The 13,315-nt window shown below is 34.1% G+C and overlaps 1 protein-coding gene across 1 annotated transcript; it reads left to right on the forward strand.

Annotated features, from left to right (window-relative positions):
- The first annotated feature begins 2,552 nt into the window (after window positions 1-2,552).
- LOC120191984 lies at window positions 2,553-3,122 on the forward strand. Its single transcript, XM_039194834.1, has one exon. The coding sequence runs from the start codon at window positions 2,553-2,555 to the stop codon at window positions 3,120-3,122; it is 570 nt and encodes a 189-aa protein (XP_039050765.1).
- The last annotated feature ends 10,193 nt before the right edge of the window (window positions 3,123-13,315 follow it).

A 13,315-nucleotide genomic window follows, 5' to 3' on the forward strand; every position in this document is an offset into this window, starting at 1 on the left:
TCTTTTTGTAGAGCATATTAGATATGATTCGATGAGTGATCGAGGTCGTAGGACAGGTCATGGCCGAGCATTTCATTCTTCTGTTTCTATCGAGGATATGGCATTAGCTAGTGATCCTTCTATTCAACGTATCCATCCGTCTACTTCCCGAATGGATCCGATTACATTGGTGAGAGACCCTCATGTTACTGAGGACGAGTATGCTAAGATGGATCAGGATGTCATAGATAAAGTTATTTGTCATATGTTTCAGAGGCCAGTTAGAGTTCCTACTAATATATCTTTTGTGGATATATATGTCTTTAGTGGTTGTTGGATTGGTTTCGTTTGAGGGCATGACTGGGGGAAATTCGACAGATGCTGAGTTTTGGTTGGAAGACACCGAAAGGATTATGGAAGAAATGAAGCTACAACCTGAGCAAAAGTTGAAGAGAGCACTAGATTTTCTTAGGATGGAAGCGATGAGACAGTGGAATTCAATTTACAAGAGTATTATGATGGATGTTGACTTGGGACCTTTTTAAGAGACATTTTTAGAGTCACTATATCAGAGAGAGATACTTACAAGAGCGACGTCAAGAGTTTCAGAGCTTGAAGCAAGGTGATATGTCTATTATGGACAATGAGATTGAGTTTATTAGACTTAGTCGTTATACTCTATAGTTAGTGGATGACGAGGTGGATCGATGTCTAAGGTTTGAAAATGGACTGAGGTATGAGATCAGGGATTATATTACTACCCATCGGGTGAGGAACTTTGATACCTTGATAGATATAGCCAAAATTACAAAGGAGTTGGAGTGAGTGGGTATGGAGTGAAGGAGGGACAAAGATCAGGATATGGATAGAGACCGAGACAGAGATAGAGACCTATTCAAGAGATCTTCTCGTAATGTTTCTGCAAGTTATTGAAAGAGAGGTAGGGCGAGTCTTCTTAGAGAGGTGATAGGATTTCTAGGCCTTCCATCAGTCACTCTGATAGTTTTAGTTTCTAGTCAGGGTGGTTCTTCTAGAGCACCGTCTCTGTCCACTTGTGAGCATTGTGGGAGACGTCACTTTAGAGAGTGCAGGAAAAAGATGGGTACCTGTTTTAGATGTGGATTTAGAGATAATTTCTTGAGGGATTGTCTGGAGCCAATTCCCACTGCTTAGACATCAGTTTAGATAGTTGCTCATACTCAGAGTATAATTTATACTCTAATTGGGGGTCGTAGTTAGCAGAGAGCATCTGGGTCTATTAGTAGGGGATGACCTTATTAGAGTAGGAGTACAACTCAAAATGAGGCCATACATCATGGATTGTTATATGCTGCCAGACTTCGTCAGGATCGCGATGGGCTTGATGTGATTGCAAGTACTGTCACTATTTATCCAATTCCATATTTTGCTTTATTTGATTCTTGTTCAACCTATTCCTATATATCGTGCACTGTATATGGGGGTCTTGGTATCCCGGTTGAGAATACTGAGAGTTCTATGACAGTTCAGAGTCCTATAGGATAGTCTATAGACTTGGATAAAATTTATAGAGGTTAGTTGTCCTATAGAGATCTGTAAGAAGATCTTTTTGGAAGGCCTAATGGAGTTGACATTAGATGAGTTTGACTTGATACTCAAAATGGATTGGATGGAAAAGCCTCGAGGTAATCTCGATTACGAGACTAAGAGAGCTCGCATGAAGACTTAAGATGGTCGGAAGATAGTGATGATTGGGGAATGTCGTGGATTCCTGATAAATGTTGTATTTGCTTTGGTGGTTGAAAGTATGATCATGAAGGGTTCCAAGGCCTTTCTTTCTTATATTCTGTATACCAAGTATTCCCGATCTTCCATAAAGGGAATCTGAACTATTAAAGAATTTCTTGATGTTTTTCCCGAGGAGTTACCTGGTTTACCATCGGATATGGATGTTGAGTTTGAGATTGAAATCTATTTTGGATCGATGCCAGTTTCCATGACTCTTTACCGTATGGCCCTAAGGAGCTTAAAGAACTAAAATTTCAACTTCAAGAGTTGTTAGACAGGGGATTCATTCGCCCCAGCGGTTCATCGTGGGGAGCTCAGTATGTATTGACTACCGGAAGCTGAACAAGCTCACAGTAAAAAACTTTAATATTATAATCGAATCTTAAATTCATATATTTGAATTAAAATATTTTAATATTTTTATAATATTTAAATTTGAATAATTTCACAATACTTTGAAATTTTAATTTATTTGTTCTATACATTAATTTTTTAGTATCATCATCTAAATTTTAATTTCATACTTTAAAATTATATATCAAATATCCAAATTTAATGATATCTTGAATTAATTTTTTAGTATAAAATAAATATTAAGGTTTATTTATTTAAATATAATGTATGTATAAGTAAATCATATTTAAACCGTGAATATTCAAAAGTCAATATTAGTTAATGTCCATAAGGAGGTCATATCGGAAGCATCCATTAGTGAGGAAGAATGGGATGTAGAAGTTAGAGTTTCTGTTGGAGTTGATAAAGAAGAGATAGAGGGAGACATGGAGGAATAAGCTCTCATAGCAACGATGAAGTCAAAAATAAACTATAAAGATGATTGGATCGTTGATTATGGCTGCTCCAATCATATGACCAATGACGAGAAGAAGCTGGAAGACATAGATGAATACAAAGGAAGAAGAGTAGTGTTAATGGCCAATAATTCAAGGTTTTCTATTTCTTATATAGGGAAGATAACACTTCCAAAAGAAGGCTCTCACCAGCTCCAACTTGAGAAGGTGTATCTTGCACCTGGTTTAAAGAAGAATCTATTGCCAGTGCCACAATTAACAACAAAAGGGAATTACGTGCTCTTTGGGCCTAAAGATGTAACTGTATTCAAGAGAATTAAGGTGGTTGGTAATCCAATTATGACAGAAAGAAGAATAGAGTCAGTTTATATGTTGTCTGCAGAAACAACATATATGGACAAAACTCATAAAAATGAAATGGGTGATCTTTGGCATGAACATCTTGGGCACATGAGTTACAACAAGTTAAAGGAGATGATGAAGAGACACATAGTGAAAGGGCTTCCTCAACTAGATATTTGGACATATACAATATGTGTTGGAAGTCAATTTGGAAAAGCTCACTAATTGTCATTCAAGAAGTTAGAGCATCAGTTCAAGACACCACTAGAACTCATATACTCAGATGTCCTTGGCCCAATAAAACAAGCATCGATTGAAGGAATGAAGTACATTGTGATATTCATCGATGACTTCTCAAGGTATGTGTGAGTTTACTTTATGAAAGAAAAGTTAAAGACTTTTCTAAAGTTCAAAGAGTTCAAGAAGAAGATATAAATTGAACTCAATAAGAAAATTCAGTGCCTACACACATATAATGGAAGAGAATATTTATCGACTGAGTTCAATATCTACCTTGAGAAGCATAAGATTAGAAGGTAATTAACTTATGCCAATACTCTGCAACAAAACGGATTGGCAAAGCGCAAGAATCATCACCTTGATGAAACTTTTTGAAGCACGTTTAATGCTAAGAATATATCGGGAAGATTCTAGGCTGAATGTATGAGGACAACATCATACATGATTAATAGGCTCCCACAAGCAAAGTTGGGATTTATTTCACCATTTGAGAGACTATAAAAGATCAAGCCAACTGTAAACCATCTCAAGGTATTTGCATGTGTATATTACGTCTTTATACAATATCACCTAAGGAGAAAATTTGATAAGAATGCAATGCGATGTATTTTTGTTGGCTATGATGATACACGGAAAGAATGGAGGTGTTATGATCCAACAACTGGAAAATGTGACACTTCAAGAAATGTGGTATTTGATGAAGCTTCTTAATGGTTGTCACCTCAAAAGATCGAGCTTCTAGAATCTCATGGCTTAGAAGAAATTTCAGAAGAAAAAAAAGAAGGGGAAAAATAAACATTGGATCCAAGTAAAGAAATAGAAGGCTCATCCTCCAAGGAAAAGAGTCCATGGAAGATTGGTGTGCATCATCCTACATCCAAGTCAAATGGAATTTAAGAATAGTGCACAAGAATTACGAAGATCAACAAGGATAAGATAACATAGTCCAAGTTATGTTAATGTTGCCTTTGTGGGTGAAGCTATACCTATTGAGCCTTTCACTTATGAAGAAGCAGTACAAAGCCGAGAGTGGCAGAAAGCTATGGAATAATAAATTAAAGCACTAAAACAAAATCAGACATGTGATTTAGTTCTTAAGCCAAAAGATGTGAAACTAATCTCCTATAAATGGGTTTACAAGGTGAAGACTTGATCAGATTGCTCCATTGAAAGGTATAAAGTTCGACTTGTTACTAGAGGTTTCTCTCAACAATATCGGCTAGATCATGAAGAAACATTTATCCCCGTGGAAAAGATCACAACAATTTGAATCTTACTAGCTTTGGTTACTAGTAAGTCTTAGAAGATATGGCAGATGGACGTCAAGAATTCTTTCCTACATGGAGAACTTGACAAAGACATATATATGGAGCAACCAAGAGGCTTTGAGAACAAGATCCATCCGGAGTATGTTTACAAGTTAAATAGAACACTCTATAGCTTGAAAAAAGCTCCAAGAGCATGGTATGGGAAGATCAGTGAGTTTTTGATACAAAGTGGTTTTACAATTTCTCCTTCAGATTCTAGTTTATTTGAGAAAGAAGATCAAGAAAAATTAGCCATAATGCTAGTATATGTGGATGACCTAATCATCACGAAAGATCATTACAAGGAGATCCAAAAAACAAGGGAAAATCTTTTTATTAGATTCCATTTGAATGAGCTTGGAGAACTCAAACATTTTATTGGATTCAAAGTGGAGCAGATGAAGAATGGATTATTTCTAGGACAACATAAATATACACAAGATCTTTTATAAAAGTTGGGATGCTTAATTGCAAACCTATATCATCTCCTATAGATCATAATATAAAATTACGAGAAGATGAAGGAAAATGTTTATAAGATGTTACCATAAATCGACAGTTGGTCGGAAGTCTTATCTATCTCACACTAAGTCGGCCAAACATAAATTATGCAGTTGGAGTGGCTAGTCGATATACGAGCAATCCAGAGAAGTCTCATATTGACGTAATACGATGCATCTTAAGACTACACTACGCGATAATCGACAACTGGGTACATGTTCAGTCTTGGATCGAGAGCAATATCATGGTGTAGCAAGAGATAACCAACAATATCCTTATCAAGCACCAAAGCAAAATATTGATCAACGTCATCAAAAACACAAGAAAGTACTTGATTGAAGCAACTAGTAGAAGATCTTCATCAGTCAACAGATTATTAAGTAAGACTTTTCTACGATAACATATCAGCTATACGTCTAGCACATAATCCAATCTTTCATGAAAGGAAAAAACATATAGAAGTGCACTATCACTATGTTTGCAAGAACGTCCTTGAAGGAGAGATCAAGATGGTGTTAACAAAGATAGATGAACAAGTTGTAGATATTTGTACGAAGAGTCTAAGTAGACCAAAGTTTGAGAAGTTCAGAGAAGCATTTGGAATGATTTGCAAATCATCTATGAAATGAAGTTTGCATTGAAGGGGAGTGTTAGAAGACAATGCAAATCCTAAAGAATTATATGTGTCATTTAGTGTGTGTGTGTGTGCATGTGTATATATATATATTAGGAATATCTTATAATAATATGAAAATAGTATATGTGTAGTAATATCCATGGAAAAATCTAGATATTTGCATTATTTAATATTATATATAGAATTATCTATTAAAAGAATGTAGATATTTTTAATGTTAAATGGCTAAGATGTTAACATGTATCAACAATATAATGGCCACTAGAAACTATGAATAGAGGTGAATTTTTACCATAGTAGTAAGAGTGAAAAAGAGAGAAAAGAGTGCCAAAAGTGTGAGCTAGAGAAAGAGAGCCAAAAGTGTGAGCTAGAGAAAGAGAGCTTTAGAGATAGAGAAGAGTAAAGTAGTGGGGTAACTGGGTAATATTGTAATTTTATTTTGTAGCAATAAAAGTTCTATTCTCTTGAGTTCTCTTTACTTAAATTTCCCGGTTAAGTCTTAGTTGTTTCTAAGTTCTTAGCGTACTTATGTTAGTTCTATTATATGGTCGGCTCTACAACCTAATTAATATATGGTCGGTTATACTGCCTGAATAATATATGATCGATCTTGTCACCTAAGTATTATTGTACACTAAAAATTTAAAAGATAAAAGGCTAACCAACGTCAAAAGTGTTGGTGTAGTGTGAGTGGTATATTATAGGTCCTCTATAGTAGGTGCGTTGGGCTCATCGAAGTTTCCAACATGGTTGGAGTTCATTTGTGTTGATGGAATCAATTTACTTTCAAAAGGGTGGTAGAACTCTAAGGTAACTTTGAAGCTTTAGGAGAAAATGTTGATTGCTCTATACATGGCGAGAAGATGACAATACTAAGCACATAAAATTATGCAAGGAGAATAGATGAAAATGTAACATCCCCAAAACAAGGCTAGTGACTAAAATATAAGTTTTTAAAACTTTGTGATCAATTTCAAAAAATTGGAAAGTTTAAGGACTTAATTGGAATATCTTGGAGTTGGTTTTAATAGTAAAGTGTGGAAGTGAAAAGGGTATAATGGTAAATTTGTCAGGAAATAAATTAAAATTTTTAGTGGTGTTATATATATCAACGTGTAGTAGGGGGAGAAGGAAAGAAAAATCTGGAAGTATAGTCTCTTCTTCTGCTTATTCTCCTTCCACCGTAAGTGATTGGTTAAAGGAAATAATTCTTTTAGTTGGTTATTTCTTGAATTTTAAGTTGAGTTTTGGTCTCTGAGTGATACATAAGCTTAAGCAAAGCTTAATGTTGTGTAAAACTAAAGGATGGATAAATTAAGGGATATTCAATATCATGGGTTTTTAAGTGAATTATTGAGAGAGTTTGTAGATGAATTTTGAACTCATATTTGACTTGTCATAAGCTGACATAAGTAATCTAAAGTATTAGATATGGATTTAAGACATGTTAAATATTTGGTATGATTTTTTGGTTTAATTGTTCCAGTTAGATATTGGATATTAAGAGGATTTAAAGTGAGATAAGTTGATTTGAACAAGTGTAGTTGAGTCTAAAGGCTTTAAAGAAGAGTTAAATAAGAAATTTAGCTGAGTTTGGTTGATTTTCGGGTTAAATAAGTAAGTTATGGGCAAAGGGTATCGATACTGGATGAACAATACCTATACTTTAAAGTAAAATAGGTGAGATTGGGATATGGGTATCGATACTGGATGAGCAGTATCGATACCATAAAGTAAAGTGTATGAAATCCTTTAATTAGTATCGATATCGAATGAGTAGTATCGATGCCAAGGGGTATCGATACTAGTGAAGAAGTATCAGTACCATTTTGAGGGATGAAATTCTAGAATCGAAGTAGGGTATTGATACCGAAGTATAGTATCAATACCATAGTATAGAAGTATCGGTACTATACCTTGGGTATCGTTACTATTAATAGTGAAATAGTGAATTAAGTGCTTCGTTTAGCTCAAGTTATTAGTGATTGATTTATAGTATTATGAATTCTAATATTTATTTAGATCGTATATTTGTATAGATATTGATCGAAAGTAATATCCAGACGATTCAAAGTTATAAGACCGATCTAAGGTGCTAAGTGTTTAGTTTTGACTAAGTGAGGCTAAGGTGAGTGCATATCCCGATGTCTATGGTGGTATATGGAAATGAGACTTGCGATTAGTCTATTTCCAATGTTTTGATTTCATTATTTCATGAATACCACCATTTTATAAATGTGATCTCTATGTGTACATGAGTACATGGATATATCTATATGTTAAGTGTAATGCTATGCATGAGCCATGTGTTACATGTGATATTATGTGAATACATGTTTGTGTGGTAACCTATGTGAATTGATATAAATGACCTATGTGAAATAAATGAAAAAGTGAGACAAGCTCAATAACATTGACCTATGTGATTACATGAGAAATGATATAAGCTATGTGACTATGAGCTATTTGAGTACGCGTATATGTGATGATCTGTGTGACTATGTGAACATGGGATATAATCTATGTGATACAGAACTATGTGAATAATTGAAAATATGAAATGTGTAAACAGTAAAGCCCATAAGTATGTGTTATGAGAGCTAAGGGTATAATTGGCATGACAAAAGTCGAGGGTTCTATGCGGTCCTTCAGGAAATCTATGTGGTCCTTCGGGATAATTCTATGTGGTCTTTTGGGATATTGCTATGCGGTCATTCGGAACATATATGTGGTCCTTCAGGACATTCTATGTGGCACTTCAGTGCAATTTTTACGAGTTGTGGCGACAACTTTTGTGCACAACCTCAATGCACTCATATACCTTAGGTTCTCAAAAGTGTACCATGTGCAAATAAAAGAGATAACATAAATAAACTGGATGTGATGTTATGTGTTTTAATTGTATGATGTTTGACAAATGTTAATTGCAAGATTATATGCATTAAATGATTAATGATTTTGAATAATGATTATGATCATGATATGGATGGTGATGATGCTAATGAGAATATGTATATATATTTATATGTGCACTATGTTTGAGGACATGATAATATTTTATAGTTTCTTTAAATGATTATATTGAATGTTTAGAATATGATTAAGTGATGAGATGTTTTATTATTATATATTTTATATGCCTCACTAACTCTATGACATAGCGCGTGAGTGTTTCACGAGTAGGATCAAAGAAGTCTGAGGAGCAAGGATAAGAAGTTGGGACTGCATATCTTTACCAGAATCAGATTAGAAGAAATATATAAATAGTAGGTTGTTTTGTTATTTGAAATATTGTTGGCTTGTAATTATAAGTTGAAATAGTATATGCTCTAATCGATTTTGTAAATCTTTTTTATTGTAATTATGTAAATTATTCAGATTTATATAAAAACTTTATTTTCAATTATCTTATGAAAGCAAATGATTTTGAAAAGTCAATGTGACACCTCAAACCTGTATCCGGGTCGAATATGGGTTAGGGGTGTTAGATTTAATGGTATCAGAACCAAGGTTTAGCCGATTATAGGTTTAAGCCGAAGTAAAATGTGTTTTAAAATATATATACATACATGCCAACAAAAAGTGAAAATTTATGATCTGATAGGTAATGAGTATGTTGTTTTGTTAATAGAATTAAATGTTATTATTGCATTAGATGTCTGACCATCAAAGCTCTCGAAGTGAAGCGGGAGGTAATAAATCTGAAGGTAGTAGAAATTCACCTGCTCTGGCCAGGCATGGTGAAGAGCGGATACCTCAAGGAGTGCCTGTTTGAAAATAGGGGGTGCTTTTCAGAACGTTGAACGTTATTCTGGTGCGTTTTCAACCTCCTTCTCCTTAAACTAATAGAATGAATGTAGCAAAAAAAGTTAAAAAGGTTAGGAGCCCCTAATGTGAAGATAATGTTATAAGGTTTTCACTGCTCTGAAGTGGAAAAGTTAGATGGAGTAGTTTCGTTGCTACGCGGGCAAGCTACAGTATGGTGGACAAATGTCACCATAAGGATGTCAAGTGATCAAGTGACGTGGTCATTGTTTGTAGAAGAGTTCAAGAATAAGTACATCGATGACCAATTTATAAGACAAATGAAGCTAGAATTTATGAGCTTGAAGCAAGGGAATTACATCGTTTATGAGTATGAATGTGAGTTTAATAAGCTAAGTAGATTTGTTGCTGAGCTAATTCTGACTAGGATGTATGTGATTGGTTTGTGGAGAGGTTGCACCCTAGATTAAAAGAGTTATTGTTATCTTTGAATTTGTCCTCGTTTCAAGAAGTGGTTAATCATGCTAAAGCTCTAAAGAGATATCAGAATGAGAGGTATGGAGAACAAAAATCTCAGATGATTAAGAGAGTTGGTGCTTCATCGAGTTCAGCACCATCAAAGAGAAGTATAGATTATGATTTTCAACCTCATATTAAGTCTGAATCAGCTGCATTTTCTATTAAAAGATCAAATTTAAGTCAATCAAGGCAATGTTTGCGTTGTGGAAAGAATCATATTGGAGTATGTCGAGTAATCTCCGGAGCCTGTTTTAGATGTGGTGACATCGAACATTTTATTCGAGATTGTCCATTTATGCCAGATGAGACTGCACAAATTGAGCGATCTGATACAATATCTCAGAGAGGTAGAGGTCAAGGAAGAAATCACTCTAAGTCATCCACTCAGCATGAGATGCGTTCAACTACCCGGGTTTACAATTTAAGGACTAACGGAGATCACGAAGATCCAGATATCGTTGCAAATATTTTTCAATTATATGGTAAATTAATTTGGATTTGGTAGATCAGGAATCAACATATTTGTACATTCGTAACAAATTAGAGAGAGAATTAAAAATTCTTATTAGAAGTAACAAGTAACGATGCGATAGTGATTAAATCATTGGGCATGGTTCTCGGGTGAATAAGTTGTGTTGAATTCGTTTGAGGTACGAGAAATTTATTCTGAAAAACATATAAGGAGCTAAGAATGGTTAATTAATAAGAAATAATCTAGAACAAGGTTCTATGCAAGTAGTGTCGACTATCAAGGTTATGTGAAGGTAAGGGTAATTGAATTAAAAGTTTGGAAGAAAATGTCAAGCTAAGCTAATCAAGTATGGCATGAATGTGTTTATGGTTTTGTATCTTGGCCAGGTAGGTATAAAATTAAAGGAGTGAAAAGGGCAAGTTTATTAACGGTAAACCAGAAAGATTAAAGTACATGAAGCATTATGGGAACATTAGAAAATATATGTAGATATTATCCTAATTTCTTTGTGTAGTGAAAATTCAAGGATGAATTTTCTTAAGGGGAAAGATTTGTAACATCCCCAAAACAAGGCTAGTGACTAAAATATAAGTTTTGAAACTTTGTGATCAATTTGGAAAAATTAGAAAGTTTAAGGACTTAATTAGAGTATCTTGGTATTGGATTTAATAGCAAAGTGTGGAAGTGGAAAGGGTATAATGGTAAATTAGTAAGAAAATAAATTAAAAACTTTTAGTGGTGTTATATATATGCGCGTGTAGTAGGGGGAGAATGAAAGAAAAATCTGAAATTCTAGTCTCTTCTTCTTCTTCTTCTTCTCCTCCTCATCCTCCTCCTTCCACCGTGAGTGCTTGGTTAAAGGTAAGAATTCTTTTAGTTGGTTATTTCTTGAATTTTAAGTTAGGTTTTGGTCTCTGAGTGATACATAAGATTAAGGAAAGATTAATGTTGGGTAAAACTAAAGGATTGACAAATTAAGGGAGGTTGAATATTAGGGGTTTTTAAGTGAATTATTGAGAGAGAGTTTGTAAATGAATTTTGAAGTCATATTTGACTTATCATAAGCTGAAATAAGGAATCTAAAGTATTAGATATGGATTTAAGACATGTTGAATATTTGGTATGCTTTTTGGGTTTAAGTGTTCTAGTTGGATATTGGATGTTAAGAGGAGTTAAAGTGAGATAAGTTGATTTGAATAAGTGTAATTGAGTCTAAAGGCCTTAAATAAGAGTTAAATGAGAAATTTAGTTGATTTTCGGGTTAAATAAGTAAGTTCTGGGCAAGGAGCATCGGTAATGGATGAACAGTACTGATACTTCAAAGTAAAAATATATGTGAGATTAGGGTTTGGGTATCGATATTGGATGAGCAGTATCGATACCATAAGGTAAAGTGTATGAAATCCTTTAATTAGTATTGATATCGAATAAGTAGTATCAATACCAAGGGGTATCGATACCAGTGAAGAAGTATCGATACCATTTTGAGTGATGAAATTCCATAATCGAAGTAGGGTATCGATACAGAAGTATAGTATCGATACCGAAATATAGTATCGATACCATAATATAGAAGTATCGGTTATGTACCTTGGTACCAATACTATTCAAAGTGAAATAGTGAATTAAGTGCTTCATTTAGATCAAGTTATTGATGATTGATTTATAGTATTATGAATTCCAATATTTATTTAGATCGTATATTTGTGAAGATAGTGATCGAAAGCAAGATCCAGACGATTTAAAGTTGTAAGAACGATCTAAAGTGCTAAGTGTTTAGCTTTGACTAAGTGAGGCTAAGGTGAGTGCATATCCCGATGTCTATGGTGGTCTATTGAAATGAGACTTACGATGAGTATATTTCCAATATTTTGATTTAATTATTTCATGAATACCAACTTTTTATTAATGTGATCCCTATGTGTACACAAGTACATGCATATGTCTATATGTTAAGTGCATTACTATACATGAGCCATGTGTTACATGTGATATTATGTGAATACATGTTTGTGTGGTAACCTATGTGAACCGATATAAATGACCTATGTGAAATAAATGAAAAAGTGAGATAAGCTCAATAACATTGACCTATGTGATTACAAGAGAAATGATATAAGCTATGTGACTATGAGCTATTTGAGTACATGTCTATGTGATGATCTATGTGACTCTGTGAACATGGGATATAATCTATGTGAATAATTGAAAATATGAAATGTGTAAACAGTAAAGTCCATAAGTGTGTGTTATGAGAGCTAAGGGTATAATTGGCATTCCAAGAGTCGAGGGTTCTACGCGATCCTTTGGGACATCTATGTGGTCCTTCGAAACAATTTTATGTGGTCCTTCGAGACATTTCTACGCGGTCCTTCGGGACATTTCTACGCGGTCCTTCGGGACATATATGTGGTCCTTTGGGACATTCTATATGGCACTTCGGTGCAATTTATACGAGCTGTGGTGATAGCATTTGTGCACAACCTCAATGCACTCACATACCTTAGGTTCTCAAAAGTGTACCAAGTGCTAATAAAAGAGATAACATAAACAAACCATGTGTGATTTTATGTGTTTTAATTGTATGATGTTTTACTAATGTTAATTGCAAGATTATATGCATTAAATGATTAATGATTTTGAATAATGATTATAATCGTGATATGGATGGTGATTATGCTGATGAGAATATGTATATATATTTATATGTGCACTATGTTTGAGGACATGATAATGTTTTATAGTTTCTTTAAATGATTATATGAAATGTTTAGAATATGATTAAGTGATAAGAGGTTTTATTATACATTTTATATGCCTCACTAACTCTGTGACTTAGCTTGTGAGTGTTTCACACGTAGGATCAAAGAAGGCTGAGGAGCCCGAATAAGAAGTTGGGCCTGTATATCTTTACGAGAATCAGATCAGAAGAAATTTAAATAGTAGGTTCTTTTGTTATGAAATATTGTTGGCATGT

The sequence above is a fragment of the Hibiscus syriacus genome, unplaced genomic scaffold, assembly GCF_006381635.1.
Source record: "Hibiscus syriacus cultivar Baekdansim isolate YM2019G1 unplaced genomic scaffold, ASM638163v2 tig00004198_pilon, whole genome shotgun sequence".
Classification (NCBI taxonomy): Eukaryota; Viridiplantae; Streptophyta; class Magnoliopsida; order Malvales; family Malvaceae; genus Hibiscus; species Hibiscus syriacus.

Coding starts and splice junctions, on each gene's coding strand:
- LOC120191984 (XM_039194834.1), top strand. CDS start 2,553: ATGAAGTCAAAAATAAACTATAAAGATGATTGGATCGTTGATTATGGC.